Source organism: Muntiacus reevesi, chromosome 5, assembly GCF_963930625.1.
Source record: "Muntiacus reevesi chromosome 5, mMunRee1.1, whole genome shotgun sequence".
Taxonomy (NCBI): Eukaryota; Metazoa; Chordata; class Mammalia; order Artiodactyla; family Cervidae; genus Muntiacus; species Muntiacus reevesi.
In genome coordinates this window covers 96,480,167-96,495,121 of record NC_089253.1, presented here as the reverse complement: position 1 = coordinate 96,495,121, position 14,955 = coordinate 96,480,167, and the positions used below count along the sequence as shown (strand labels likewise).

The 14,955-nt window shown below is 60.3% G+C and overlaps 1 protein-coding gene across 1 annotated transcript in view; it reads left to right on the top strand.

Annotated features, from left to right (window-relative positions):
* Positions 1-13,714, top strand: part of SKI (SKI proto-oncogene) — a 54,421-nt gene extending 40,707 nt beyond the window's left edge. The window contains exons 2-7 of the mRNA XM_065935919.1: positions 7,954-8,073; positions 8,152-8,267; positions 8,664-8,926; positions 9,037-9,338; positions 9,905-10,135; positions 10,589-13,714. Of these exons, the coding sequence (XP_065791991.1) occupies positions 7,954-8,073; positions 8,152-8,267; positions 8,664-8,926; positions 9,037-9,338; positions 9,905-10,135; positions 10,589-10,777 (1,221 nt within the window). The 3' untranslated portion in view covers positions 10,778-13,714. The remainder of the gene's footprint in view (positions 1-7,953; positions 8,074-8,151; positions 8,268-8,663; positions 8,927-9,036; positions 9,339-9,904; positions 10,136-10,588) is intronic.
* The last annotated feature ends 1,241 nt before the right edge of the window (positions 13,715-14,955 follow it).

Here is a 14,955-nt window from a genome sequence, read left to right as displayed (position 1 = left end):
CGAGGTGCAGGAGGCCAGTCGAGGCTGAGGCCCTCAGTAGGCATGAGGCTGGCATTCGGAGGAGCAGGAAGACCCCTTACTGGACAGAGGTGGGGCTGCTGGGTCCCAGCGGCCTCTCATCGCGTGTGGCTCCCGTTTCCAGTGACGCTGTGGCTTAGCGGTGCCCCCCTGCCCCCAGTCAGCATCTGGGTCATTGTCTGACTGACAAGACCACTTGCGGGGGGCTCTCTTCCACCCAGGCCCTGTCTCGGGGCCACCCAGACACTGCCCCCCCACCCCCCCAGCCTGCCGGGTTTAGGGTTCTGCTCTGGGAAAGGCCTGTTGGGCCTCGCCTGTCTCCCTCCTGACCCCATCCCCTCAGCTGACTCCCACCTGCCCCCTCCCTGGGGTTCTGTCTGAGGCTCTCACCTGGGGCAGTTGACGGATTACACATGAGAGTGTGCAGGCTACATGTACACCCCCTGTGCCCACACACACACATATACATATGCTCCCCCACACGTGCCCTGACCTTGTCCTGACAACCAGTGCCCCTGTGAGTCCAGGAACACGTTGGGGTGCTCTGAAGGTGTAGGGAGCAGAGGGTGGCCCAGAGCCACCGCTGGGCAGAGCTTGCAGCTCTGAGGAGGAGGAGGCCTGTTAGTGGAAGCAGAGAGGGGCAGGGACCACACCCCCATGAGCCTCAAGGGAGATGCGGTGGGTGCGGTGAGGTGCGATGGCACCCCTGGTGGCAGATGCAGGTGTGAGAGGAGCGGCTGGGGGGCAGATCCGGGTCAGGAGGCGTCAGGGGAGTGACCCTGCAGAGCGGCCGCCTGGCCTTCATCAGGGAACAGCACCCACGCATCCGTCCTGGTTCCTGTGTTGGAGGCCAGTTGGGGGTCAAGAGGGTGGTCGAGCCTCCTGAGGGCCTGGCGGGGCCAGGGCTGCCCACGTGGACCACGGTGTGTCCAGCCCCCCTCCTACCCTGTGAACTGTTCTCTTCTGGTGAGGCCTGGGCTCAGTCACCCTCCAGGAAGGGCGGCCGCTTTTCCTTTCTCGTTCTGGGTGGACAGGCTTGTTTGTCCCCCTCCCTCTCCCGGGGCTGGAGGCCTGCGTCCACTCCACACTGGCCAGTCAGGGTGCTCACCACCCTTTAAAATCAAGAATGGTGTTGTAGGAGTAAAATAAGCCCCCAAAACAAGAACCGTAGATTTTCAGAACAGCTTCATTGTTCTTGGGTTCTGGTTGTTTGGGGTTTTTTGAAAGTCTTTTTACGGTTACTTTCCAGTGACTGCAAAGGAAAAGAAAGGTTCCATTCCCCTTGCCCGGTCCGGCGGGACTTTCCCCGACTTTCTGATTCTCAGAGGCCAGTTGTGCAGGGGCGGTGAGTGTGGGCGGCCTGGTACGGGGCTGGTGGCAGAGCTGTGGCGTGTGGGGACAAGGGCACCAGAGGCCTCTTGTGGTCAGGACAGACGTCCGGGGTGTTGAAGGACACACACCCCCGAGCCCTTCCCCCACCTCCTAGAGTTTCCATGGGGGGGGTGCCAGCCGCAGCTGGGGGGTGGTCTCGGGGCCTACACACGGTTCACCTGCCCAGGGTTCCTTCTGAGTGGTGTCCAGGGCTCCTTAGGGAGGGAAGGCCCCACCCCTGCCCCCACCCTTGCCAGCCGAGAGCTGCTGAGGTTTGGTTCGTGGGGGAGGGGCAGTGACTTTCATTAGAAAAGTCTTAACTTATTCTCATCAACGATGTGGAAGTAACAGAAAAGATGACCTACTTAAATTAAAAAAAATCAAAGTGAATCTGTAAAATTGCTATTTTCACTTCATTTTGGGGTTTGGGGTTGTCTTGCAAATTTAATCTGCTTCCTCTGTACCACAATAATCAGAAAATAGGTTAATTTAAGCGTAATATGAAACATGAATGATCACGTGGAAAATATTAATGGTACTTACAAAAATAGCTCGGCAGTTTCTGGAACTGTAAAATCTCCCGGACTGTCCACGACGCAGCCCTGGGCTGGACTTAGAGACGGTGGTCTGGAGCGCGGGGCCGAGAGCTGCCCTCCGGAGCCCTGGGTGCTGTTGGCAGGGCTTAGTCTTGAAGCCTGGCTGGGACGTGGTAGCCCAGAGCTCCACGCCCACCCGGGGGCCACACTGTCCTCTGCAGCTGCCCTCCCTTGGGGTGGGCACCCCTGCAGGAAGGAGTCTGTGGGTCCCTGCTGTGCCCATCCCAGATGGGGGCATTCTGGGCGCGGCAGGGCTGGCCCTGGTCTTGAGTTGGGGGGTTGTCCACCTGCTGGAGCAGGGTTGACCCCCTGCCCCTGTGGGGCCTCGTGCCTGCCCGGAGCTGAGGTCGGTCCACGCGAGGTTTCCCTGTGTCCACTCCTTGCAGGCTGGGTCTATTTGGGCGTTTCCACCCTGTTTTCTTGCAGGGTCTGGGCATCTGCGTGGTGCTGCCCCTCACCCTGTTCCTCCAGGGGTCTGTGCAGGTCTGAGGTTATGAGTTCTTGAGAGACTTTCCCTGCATGGCGGGCATGGGTCCTGGGATGCCCACTGCCCACCACAGGGTTTAGGATGTGGGGATCTGGTGGTCCTCAGGAATTAGGGGCCACCCCCTGTGCCTGGCCTCTGCGTTTGTGTGCAGCTCACCACCCCCACTTTAGAACCCCAACCAGGTCCATGCTGTTGTCCTGGACGTGTCCTGGCTGCGCAGCCAGGTGCCAAGTGGATGCCAGCCCTACTGGGACATTCCCTGACCTCTGACGCCCTCTGGGCCCTGTGGGTCAGAGTGGTCCTGTGGGCGTGGGGCCATTACCTACCCCTTCCAGGGCCAGCCACAAGTGACTCCCCAGGCATCTTGCTCTGTCCTTTGCTGGAAGGACGGTGAGTCAGGAACCGTTGATCCTCGGTGGTTTGGTTTTTCAACCAACAGTTCATTTCATTTTTATAATAGGTAGTTTTAATAATAGCTTTATGGAGATGTAATTCACGTGCCATAAAGTCCACCCTTTCTGAGAGCACGACTCCATGCTCAGTCACCAGTGTCTAGTCTCAGCACATGTCCATCACCTGGAAGGAAACCATGCCCCATGGGCCCCCAGGGCCCACTGGTGCACTTCTGTCTGTGGATCTGCCTGTCCTGGACGGTCCATGAGAATGGGGCTGGAACAGTGTGGCCTCTTGGGTCTGCTCCTCTTGCTGGGCTCCCTGGTGTCAGATGTCAGAGCCTTGCACCTCATTGGGACCAAGGGGTGCTCTGCGGTGTAGATGGATGGACCACGTTTTGTTTACTCCTTCGCCCACTGATGGACATGTGGGACTTTCCACTCCTTGGCTGTTAGGAACAATGCTGCTGTGAGCACATGTCTCATTTTTTTGTGGATGTGTTTTCAGTGATCTTGAGTGTGTCCATCCAGGAGTGGCATTGGTGGGTCGTGGGCTATATTTTGCTTTTGAGGAATTGCTGGGCTGTCCCATGACTGTTCCCCTCCAGTAGCACGGGGTTCCAGTTTTTCCACGTCCTCCCCAACGATGCCACGTATTGTCCATCCTTGAAACAGCTCCAGCCGTCCTCGTGAGTGTGAGGGGCATTCTGCAGGTTATTTAAATTCTCTTTCTTATTGAGATGATTGTGGATTCACGTGTGGGTGTAATAGATGTTCTTGTGCACTTTGTCTGGATTCCTGCAGGTTCTGGTCCCAGGCTGAGCCCCTCTCTCCAGTCCTCTGGGTGTTTACTGTGCTCACGGGGTGGTTCTACATTCAACTGTGCCGCGGCTGCCTGGGTCACGTCCCCACCAGCAACACACAAGCTCCCGCTTTCTCTCCTGCTTCCCAACACATGCTTTCTGGTTGTGATTGCAGTCACCCTGGTGACTGTGAGGTGCATTGCCGTAATGTGAGACACTATCTTCACACGCTTGACGGCCGTGTGTCCTCCTTGGAGACACGCCTGTTCGAGTCCTTTTCCCTGGACTTGGGTTGTTTTCAAAGTCTTTCTTCCATTCTGTGGGTTGTCTTCACTTTCTTGGTGGTGTCCTTTCAGGCACAAATGTTCTGATTTTGCTGGATTCCCCCTTTGCTGTCTCACCTTTGGTTCCTTGTGCTTCAGCATCATTAGGGGGTTCGTGGGGGTGGGGTTCACCCCTTTAGACCCTTGGTTTCTCCAGACGGTTCACCTTCAGGTTTCCTCTGAGCTGGTGTAAGGTTCTCCATGTTAGCTGCCGCCTGGTGAAAGAGGGCGCAGAAGCAGGTTGCTGGACAGGGTGGTGGAGATGGTGTAGGCAGGCGTGTTGTGCAGCAGAGCTGGTGTGTCTGGAAGGCAGGCCCAACTTCATGTGAGCTTCACGTGGAGTTTCCTGCTCACCTGGAGGCTGTGTGCACACGCCAGCCATGTTGGGATATGGTCCTCAGCTGAGCTGTGAAGCTGCCTCTGGGGAGAGGCTGACAGTCCCCCAGCGTCTGATGGTGGGAGGCACGAGTGCCGCTGGGGCTTGGCCAGGGCGGCCGTGCAGGCATTGAGTCTGGAGGGATCCGGTGATTGACAGCAAGGCTGACATTGTCCTTCGAATCAGTTGATGACCAGGGTCTGGCGGCTAGACGGTGCATTTCACTCCCTGGTTGAGTGCAGTGCCCAGCTAGACCCTCATCTGGGCCTGGTCCCCAGATGGCAGAACTCTCGTCCCCAGCAAGGAATCCAGGGAGCTGAGTGTCATTTCCTCTGTGGAGTGGGTCTTCCATCCAGGTCGTGCTCCTCATCCCTAGTGCAGTTCTCATCGGAGACTCTCCCGCCCCGTTCCCCAGCCACATCGCCTGGTGCTGCTGGACCAGAGGGTGTGTGGGTGCTGGCTGCCCTCAGCCCTGCAGAGCGCCCAGGGCAGCGTGCATCCTGGCCTTAGGCCCCGAGGCCACAGGGGACACCTTTGTGCCGGAGAGAACAGACCCACCCAGCTCAGGGGTGGGGATGGGGGGCACTGCTCTTTTCTGAGTGCCTGTGCATGCGGCCTCCCCACTGAGCTCTGCGTGTGCACGACTGTGAACAGGGGTGTGTGCCCCCGTGGGGAGGGTGCAAGGAGTCTCCACATCCTGACCACCCAGGGTGCCCTGGACAGGCACCCTGGACAGATGCCCAGCTGTACTCGGGTGGCATTTCTCAGGGCAGCACAGCGCCTGCCTGGGTAGGTGGAGCCTGGTCACCTCATGTTCCAGGGCCCCAGCTCAAAGCCCACACATCCCACAAGGGCTCGGGGATGAAATTGTGGACCTGGGTGGGGAGGTGACCCCAAGTGGCCACCCTCCTGCCAGGCAGCCAGCCACCTGGGTGGTCTCCGGATGTGCCGCCCTGCTGCGCCGTACTCCGGCGGCGTCTCCCTCCACCCTGCCTCGTGTGTGTGTGCAGGCTGAGAGTCTGACCTTCCTCCTGGAGCCCGGGGCTGTTCGGGCCTGGTCCTGCCTCGTGCTGGGCTTCTCTCACTCCAGCCCATCCAGGTTGGCTCTGGGTGGCTGTGGGCCCAGCTGGGCCCCAGCTCTGCCTTTTGGTCAGAGAGAGCCTCTCCTCTGCACTGCCCGGTCACCCCAGAGCCAGGGGCCTGGGGGATGGGCCAGTCAGCGCTCCTGTGTGCAGAGCTCACACTGGGTCCTCTGGCTGTAGTCTGGTGCCGTGGGCCAGTGTCAGGAATGTTCTCCTCTTCCTTCCTCCCCTATGTACGCTTTCTCTTTCTGTTTAAGGTGGACAGGGTGGGGCCTAGGAAATGGAGTGTGGAGCCGGGGCTCACAGTACAGAAGCCAGGGAGGAAAACCCGAGACAGCTTCGTCCTCAGTGGCCCGAAGCCCTCCTTTCCCCCAGGACCCCCCTGCCTGCAGAGAGGACCCCGGGTTTGCCTGGCTGAGCTGGCCTGCAGGACCTTTGAGACTCAGACACTGAGTACAGCCCTTGTGAGCACGAGGGGGGCTGCCAGGAGCCACCCCTGGTCTGCCTGTTGCCCCCTGGACTGACCTCCAGGATGGCCATGGCCTCAGCAGCCGTGCACACCCTGCTCCACCCATATGCAACGGGCTCCATGGTTTGGGGCCTCTGACCTGGGAGGGCAGGAAGGTCATGGGGGTGACCGCTAGTTGTACCCCAGATCTTGCACACGTATGCAGGTCCATGGGTGATGCACAGGCTCCACAGTGATAGACATGCGTGGCCACTGAGCAGTCCCGGGTGGGGGCTCCCTGTGGCACCACGGGGGTTCTCCTGGAACCCACATCTCCGCGCTGTCCCCGCAGGCTTCTCTGTCAGGCAGGAAGTGTATCTTGGATTGTGGGGAAGCTGCCTCAGGCTCCCAATGCCCCTGCTGCTCGAGTGCGTCCTGGACTTCCAGGGTCCAGCAAGGTCAGGAGCTAGAGGCCACGGGCTCGCCTCCCCCCCCCCCCCCAGAGGTGGCCATGCGGCTATTACCACACACATGGCTGTGTCTCCGACCTTCTGCCATCTCCGTGGCCCATCCTTCCTGGGCTTTGAAGAGGGGTCACTCCCTTGGGCCCTGGTGGCCATGCCTCCTCCTCTGCTTCTTCCTCATTCCCATAACCAACCAGCTGGACTTTGTGGAGAGAGAGCGCACTGGGCTTTCCTTGGACGGAGTCCCCGAGGTTGCTCGGCTCCTGCATCCCAGGTGGACCAGGGCTCAGGCAGGTTGGGGCGGGGGGGCAGGAGACTCCAGCCTTTATACCCAGCAGGAAGCCGCCCCTGCCGTGTGGTGGGGCTTGCTGGCCGCGTGGGGGTGGCCTGCGGCCCGGGTCGTCTGACACCTCCCACGAGGGCTCCCTGAGGTTTCTCGGAATCGGAGGAGCCGGCAGGGCGCTGTGGCTTCTCTCCCGTGAGAACTCGGCTCAGACAGGAAACCCCACCCTTGCGGGCGGCGCCCGGTCCAGCGCTATGCACCAAGCTTGGGAGGCCCCCAGGCATCACCCAACTCCTTTCCCCTCCACACCCCCACCAAGAGTACCAAGTGTGTTCAGGTCTGAGTTGTCTGTCCATGCCGTCTGAAGGACCCTCGACCAGTCTCCTAGGGGCTGGGGGGGCAGGCTGAGGGGGCAGCCACCCTGTGCTGGGACCAAGGCCAGAGCATGCTGCCCAGCCCCACGGGTCTGGGCGTGAGGGTTGTTTCCTGGAGTGGAGTTAGGGAGCCTCGGCGGTGGGGTTGGGAGTGGCCCCTGCACACACCCAGAAGTGTGGGCTCTGTTGCCCTGGCAGCCTTGCACCCAGTTGGCTCCGTCCCTTGAGTTTTGTTGTGATGACCCTGCTGAGCGCGGCAGCTGACCGACCACTTCCTCCCCCACAGACCTGGAAGCGTCGGCCCCTCAGGGCCAGTTCTGGGGTTTGCTTTTCTCTCCAGGTGCTCCCTGGGGCCAGCAGGCAGGGGGCAGTTTGACACCAGCCCTGGAGGCCACTTTGGCTACAGTATCTAGCAGACACGAGGCTGTGTCCCAAGCTTCCTTCCCCGACCCGAGACTTGGGGCCGTCCAGGGGCTTTCTCAGCGGGCTGAGTGCACTCAGTTCATGTTGGGGCTGTTTCCTTCCAGCAGGGACAGGGCATGGCCCGAGCTTTCTGCTCACCCGTCATGCAGCTGGCCCAGCCCCACAAGTAGTTTCTAAAATTAGTACCATGTGGTGAAATCCAGGGCTCTGGGGGCGCTACTTGTGATACCCCTGGTAAGCTCTGGGCGGCTCCAAGAAGGCCCTGTGCTCAGCCCGCGAGCCTGCCCGCTGCTGCCCCTTCCAGACCTGTCAGCCCGAGTTGGGGGCGGAGCGGCAGGGGTCCCTTCTGAACTGACATGCTGTGGGTCCTTAGCCTCTGCCAGCTATCAGGCCCGCGTGGGGCCAGGTGCACCATGCAGTGTGTGCTTGAGGGGTCTGCGTGTCCCTGGGCATGCCTCGTGTGTGGCTGCATCCTACCCAGCATGTCAGTGGGAATTTCTGTGTCGCTCACAGGTCTCTGATCCCCCGGCCTCTGTAAGAAAAGCAGATGACGCCCCCTCCCAGCACCCCACGTCCTCCGAGAAGGACAAGCAGCCCGGCTGGCTGCGGACCCTGGCCGGCTCCTCCAGCAAGGTGTGGCTCGCGGCCCTGGCAGGCGAGGTGGGGGCGGGGTGGCCTGGGGCCCCCCTCTGACAGCCCCTGTTCCCACAGAGCCTGGGCTGTGTCCACCCTCGCCAGCGCCTATCCGCCTTCCGACCCTGGTCCCCTGCGGTTTCTGCGAGTGACAAAGAGCTCTCCCCGCACCTCCCGGCCCTGATTCGAGACAGGTGAGTGCCCACCCTCCATGACCACCAGCCGTGACCCACGGGGCTTGCGGACCAGCCAGAGAAGCAGGTTCCTGCTTTTATCGTTCCTGAGTTTGGTGGGCAGGCGGTCTGGAGGCCTCGTGTCAGGCCCCAGCTGTCTGGGCGAGGCAGTCGCAGAAGTGCTGGTCGTTTGGGGGTATGGGGGAGGGTGTCTAGATTTTCTGTGCTCTAAAGTTGGCAGCACACAATGCTGGTGTGGCCTGTCCCACGTATGGCGGCTGGGGGCCGTGTTCCAGCTGCCCCCGGCTGAAGTGTCCGCTGCCTCACGCTGTCTGCGGGAGCAGAGCCTGCGATGGCGGGGGCGTGCAGGGGCCGGGGCAGCTGCCAAGGACCCCAGCGCCTGCTCTGTCCCTACAGCTTCTACTCCTACAAGAGCTTTGAGACGGGCGTGGCCCCCAACGTGGCCCTGGCCCCGCCAGCCCAGCACAAGGCAGTGAGCAGCCCGCCCTGCGCCACAGTCGTCTCCCGGGCCCCCGAGCCCCTCCCCGCCTGCATCCAACCCCGGAAACGGAAGCTGCCTGCGGACACCCCTGGAGCCCCGGAGACGCCAGCACCCGGGCCCGCCCCCGAGGAGGACAAGGACTCGGAGGCCGAGGTGGAGGTGGAGAGCCGAGAGGAGTGTGAGTGCTCATGCCCCTCTGCCCTTGGGGTCGGTCAGTCCTCTCGGGAGGGGCCCGTCCCGGGAGAGGACGCTCTGCTAACTTGGGTCTTCGTCTGTCTGTCTCTGCAGTCACCTCCTCCCTGTCCTCGCTGTCCTCTCCATCCTTTACCTCATCCAGCTCTGCCAAGGACCTGAGCTCCCCGGGCCTCCTCGCCCCGCCTGTGGCCCCCTCTGCCCCCGATGCCGCGGCCCCTGCTGATGCCCCGAGCAGTGGGCTGGAGGCGGAGCTTGAGCACCTGCGGCAGGCCCTGGAGGGAGGCCTGGACACCAAGGAAGCCAAAGAGAAGTTCCTCCACGAGGTGGTGAAGATGCGTGTGAAGCAGGAGGAGAAGCTGAGCGCCGCCCTGCAGGCCAAGCGCAGTCTGCACCAGGTGAGCGGCTGCACACCCGTCCCCACACCGGGCCCCAGGCCACTCCCCCGGGGCACATACTTGCTTTCCAACAGGCTCCTGCTGGCCTTCTCTGCCCACCTGACTTGATTGATGATGAGTCCTCAGCACTTGGGAGGGCGGGGCTGTCACCCAGGGCTCTGTGGCCTGGGCCCCCTGGTCTCTCTGCTCTCACACCTCAGCCAACGTCTGGCATGTAGGCTTGCTCAGCACAGCCCTGCCAGCCCCGGAGCCCGCTTGCAACCACTTGCTCGCTCAGCACCCCTAAGTCTCCCTGGTTCTGGTTGGAGGTGTGATTTCCCATATGTATATTCATAAGCATGTTTGCGGGGGCGGAGCTGAGTCCCCAGAACGGCCACCTCCTCTCCATCTGGCCATGGGGCCTCTGGGGCCCTCAGATGGTGCAGTGCCTGGGTGAGCCCCTCCCTGGCTCTGAGGATACCCCCGGGGGCTGTGGGCAGTGCTTAGAGGGGACAGGGACCTATGGGGCAGGTGGGTGCTGGGGAGGCCTGGTGTGGGGGCACCCCTGAGCTGGCCCCTCACCCCAGGAGCTGGAGTTCCTGCGCGTGGCCAAGAAGGAGAAGCTGCGGGAGGCCACAGAGGCCAAGCGCAGCCTGCGGAAGGAGATCGAGCGGCTCCGCGCGGAGAACGAGAAGAAGATGAAGGAGGCCAACGAGGCGCGGCTGCGCCTGAAGCGGGAGCTGGAGCAGGCGCGGCAAGCCCGCGTGTGTGACAAGGGCTGCGAGGCTGGCCGCCTGCGGGCCAAGTACTCGGCCCAGGTGCGCAGGGAGCCGCGGGAGGCAGAGGCTGTGGACGCGCCCTTGGCATCGAGGGGTCCCTCCCCTCCTCGCCGGGCCATCTGGGTGTGGGGAGCTGCTGGGCTTTGGGCCCGTCCTCCGTGGGGTGGTGGTGTGGCCCCAGGCTTTCCTCTCCTGTCCTGGAGGAGGGCTGAGCTCATCCTCACATGCCCATGAAAGTCTCAGCCAGTTCCCATTGGCCATCCTGCCATCTGGCGGCCGGGGCTGGGCGGCAGGCTCCCAGGGGTGGGGAGTGGGTGTCGTCCCCTGTCTCAGGGTCTCTGGAGACTGTGCTGATCCTCCTACCGAGCTCACCAGCCTAGGTCCAGTGGGTGGCGTGGGAGGCGAGCCTGTGATGGCCGGAGGGTCAGCCCGGGGCCAGGGCAGCGTCAGGGTGGGTGGGGAGCAGCTGGCTAATGCAGGCGTCCCTTTCAGATCGAGGACCTGCAGGTGAAGCTGCAGCATGCAGAGGCTGATCGTGAGCAGCTGCGGGCTGACCTGCTGCGAGAGCGGGAGGCCCGGGAGCACCTGGAGAAGGTGGTGAAGGGGCTGCAGGAGCAGCTGTGGCCGCGGCCCCGCTCTGAGGCTGCAGGTGGCGAGAGCACGGCTGAGCTGGAGCCCTAGTGGAACCCACTGTCTCCTGCGCAGGGCGGATGCCGCAGGGCAAGCGGGCGGCGGGGTTGGGGCTCCGTGCCAGCGGGGCACCCCCCTCCAGTCCTTATAGCACAACGTCTTACTGTGCCTAGAACCAAGCAAGTGTTTGGAACCACATACTTTTGGAATCCACTGCAAAATTTTCTACTGGCCAAGTTCAAACGTGCAAGCCGGTTCCCACCTGCCCCGGAGACAAGGCCAGCTCGGTGGCTGTGGCTGGCCCTCCGCTTGCCGGAACGTTCTAACATTTACACTTTTGTTATAAGCTATTTAAAACCAATAAGGAGACTTGATATTCAGAAAAATCAACACGTTTTTTAATGACTAACTTTTAAAAGCCCCACCCTCACGTGATGCCCCCCAAGGACCCACATGGGAGCCGGGGTGGCCCCCGTCCTGCCCCTCGAAGCCATCGCAGCTCGTCTGCACCCGCGGCCGCGTGACCACACGAAGGGTTTTTCTCCAGAGTCTATTTTTTCAGCGACAAGGACCCGTCTCCTGCACTGTCGGGGGAGGACCCGGAGAGTGCCGCGAGCACGCGAGCTGGAACACTGCCGCCTTACCCGCCTACCGCCCCCGCCGCCCGCAGGGGCGTCCGCAGGGGCGTCCTCAGGGGTGCTCGGGCGGGCGGTGGGGGAGGGTCCGTGCTGGCCGGGCATGTGCCCTCCTCCACGCGCCCCTCCGTCCGGCTGGCAGCCCGCAGGGGCGTCTGCAGGGGTGCTTGGGGCGGCGGAGGCGGGTCTGCGCTGGCCGGGCACGCGCCTTCCTCGCGCCCCTCCATCTGGCCGGCGGCGCGCCTGCTGTTTGGGCCGAGGCTGCAGCATTGCAACAAACACAGCATTATTTCAGTTTTTCTTTTTCCTTTTGTTTGTTCGTTCATTTAAACGTATACTTAGAACTGCACTTTGTCAAAAACCTTCCCCTTCTCTTTTTATTCCCCAGTTAACTGAGGTTTTTACTTTCAGATACTGCAAACCGATTTCTAGAGCATCCACATCCTAAGTGCTCGAGTGTCTAGAAACCCCTCTGGTGCTTGGTTGAACAAGGGAATCACACGAAAACGCAAAAACTGAACTTCGGGGGGTGGTTCTGTGCCTTCCAGCGTCTTGTACAGCAAACCCTGACTCGTCTTCTTCCCCCAGAATACGTCTCCAGTAGCTGTTGGATCTGCCATGATCACAATGAGTTACCTGCATTTATTCCAAATAATCGCGTTTACTCTCAACTGTATGCGAATTGTATAAGGTTTTTTATTCCCAAGCTTGAAAAATGATTTCCTAGTAGACCAGGTGGCTCCCTGACCTAAATCATGGTATTTATTTACGTGGAGAGACCTGACCAGAACTCTCTGCTCACGTCCGTCCCAGCACCCGGCAGCTGTGGCCATGGGAGGTGGTGCCATGGCCGCCGAGTAGAGCAGAGTTCAGGTGACCACGTTGGTGGTGGGGTTCTGCCCTTGGTTTGCTGGGTGGGGGCTGGGTGCTGCCAGCCCCCCTTCTAAAGTGCAATGCAAAAGGGACACCGTGTATATGCAGCGTGCGTTTGGTTGTTTTTCTTTTTTCTTTTTTTAAAATTTTTTTGCTTCTGTTTTTCTTTGCAGTTATTAAATCTGTATGCATGGACTTTTAAACCTCTGCCATACGTATATCCACCGATGGGCATTATTACCGTGTCGTGTAGAGGGTCGGTTGTGTCACGCAACACTCAGAATGCTGTGTTTACCCTTGTTTTTCCAGAGTTGTGTTTTCCAGTCATTTCTTCAAGGGAAACTAAATGATTTAGTTGGAGCAAAGCTTTGAGTGTGTCAGTGTGCTTCTGTGCAGCTGTGCTCTGTCGCCGTCTGAACCTGCAGTTAGGTTGCAGGGCCCCCGGGACCCGCCACCTGAGGCCGCTGGGTTTGCTCCATTCACTTTCTGAGTTTTTAGACTCCAGAGGGAGACACATTTTTCCAAGTTGCGCATGGGGGCAATGTGTCTCCTCACCTCCCTTCCGCTCACCTGCACATCTGACCATCGGCTCGGTCTGCCCCGCCACCATCCAGCTTGGTCCCTGATATCGGGAAGAGCTGAGGTACAGCCGTGGGGTCAGGCAGCCTCATCCTCCCCACCCCAGGCCCACTGTGAGGGTCCCATGACCTGCCAAAGCCAGTGGCAGCCATGGGCGAGGTCGGCGTGGGGCTCTCTGTCCTCGTCCCTGTCCTCGGGGCCGGGGTCCCCGGGCTCCCGCCTTGCAGCTGCAGTTGCATTTCTTTCAGAAGAGGCATCTCTCCGTAGGCTGTTGACTCTCCCCGTGTGTAATACCCATTACCAGAATGACCGTGTATTCAGTTTAATCACTCATTATTTCTATGCTGAAAGAAGATTTTTAACGAAGGGAAAAAACAACAGCAATAACATTCATATCTATGGAGCAGCTAACTCACTCACATAGTGTCCTGCTTTTCGTACAGAACTCGCCAGTGTACAAAGCAACCGTGTAAATACTCTCTCCTCTTACACTCGTGTATCATACGTGTACATGGTGGGTCCTCCCCCGGGACTCTCTCCTTACCGGTAGCTGTCCTATTTTCTGGGTTATTTCTAACAGAGGAAGAACACGCCCACCGGCTCACCCGGCTTCATGGGCAACCCCACCTGTCCTTCATGCCTGCTCAGCGGGTTTGGGGGGCTGTCTTGTTCTTGCTTTAAGTCAGGAGTCACAAACGACACTTTTTTTTTTTTCAATTAAGGAAAAAAACCACAGCTCCACCCTGGTGCCCGCCAGGAGCGTCCGCATCGCCGTCCCCTTCTCTCCTTTGCTGCTGCTAATGACAATATGACGACTTACTCTACTATTCGAAAACTATTTTTATGTAATTAATGTATGCTTTCTTGTTTATAAATGCCTGATTTAAAAAGAAAAAAGAAAGAGCTTGGCATATTTCTCTATTTCTCTGTGTACCCGTCAGTCCTTCGACGCCCTCCTCCCCCAAACAGATGACATGGCACGATCAAGGTCAAGGTTGGCCCTGCCCCTCCCTGGGCACCACCCAGGCCTGAGCCCAGGAAGAGTAAGGGGGTGCCTGTCTTCCCATCAGACCCTGGGGTCTTTCAGTCTCCACCGACTCTGGGTGGACAAGTGGCGGGTCCTGGCTGGGGCCCTCTGTCCCTCCCTCTTGGTCATGCTAAACTGTGGCTCCTCCTTGTCCTGTGGGCATCCACTGGGGACGCCTCATCTGCCTGCTACAGTCCCCTGCAGAGCTGTCTCATGTCTTAATGGGGAGGGAGCCGGTGGCCTCAGAACTACAGACCCCAGTGTGCTGCCCTAAAGATAAGCGAAGCCCTTCCCCCTACCTGTGTCTCTGGGGGTTTCTCCAGACCCCCTACCCCTTGATGCTGGACCTCATCTCGCTAGGCTGCCTTTCACCACCCGGGCCCAGCCTCCCAGCCCAGATCCCAGGGCCTCACAGGTCACCTGGAGGAAAAGACCTCAGCCTGGGAGACCTCCTGGGTCCCTACCTCCTCCCCCATCCTTAGTAAGCCCCCCAGAGCTGGGCCCAGTGGTGTTCCCCTGGAGCCCCTGGGGGGAAGCAGGATGGGCTTTGGTGTGGACAAGGAAGCAGATTCCACCCCACCCAGGGGTGGAACTCCACCCAGACCAGGCAGGGGGCAGCGGGGCTCAGGGTCACCGGGTGTCACCTTGGGTCTGAAAGGTCAGGCTGGGGACAGGTCAGGGGAAGGGAAGCAGGGGCCCCGAGGTGTGGGTGACAGGCCGACCCCACTCATGGAGCATGACCAGGGCCCCCACAACACTCTGCCCCCTAGACACAGGTGTCACCTGGGTCTGACTCCCACTGAGCTGAGGGCCGCGGCAGGGCTGGACCTTTGGGCACTCCCCTGCATGAGGTGAGGTGAGCACGGCCCCTGGGCACTCCTGGCCCCATGTGCCCAGGGTGGGAGGATAGGGGAGAAAGGTCGGTGACTAGACACTGCATGTCCCCGTTACTTGGTTGGGCAGCCTTTCTGTCCTCCTGACCACTGCCTTATGCCCGGACATCCAGGGCGCCACCCAGTACTGTCTTAGGTCTCCTGAGTGGACAGCCGTCCACTGTGGCCTGTAGAGGGTATTGGGGGCACCCCTGCAAGTGTGGATGCAGGTCAAGAGCAGCT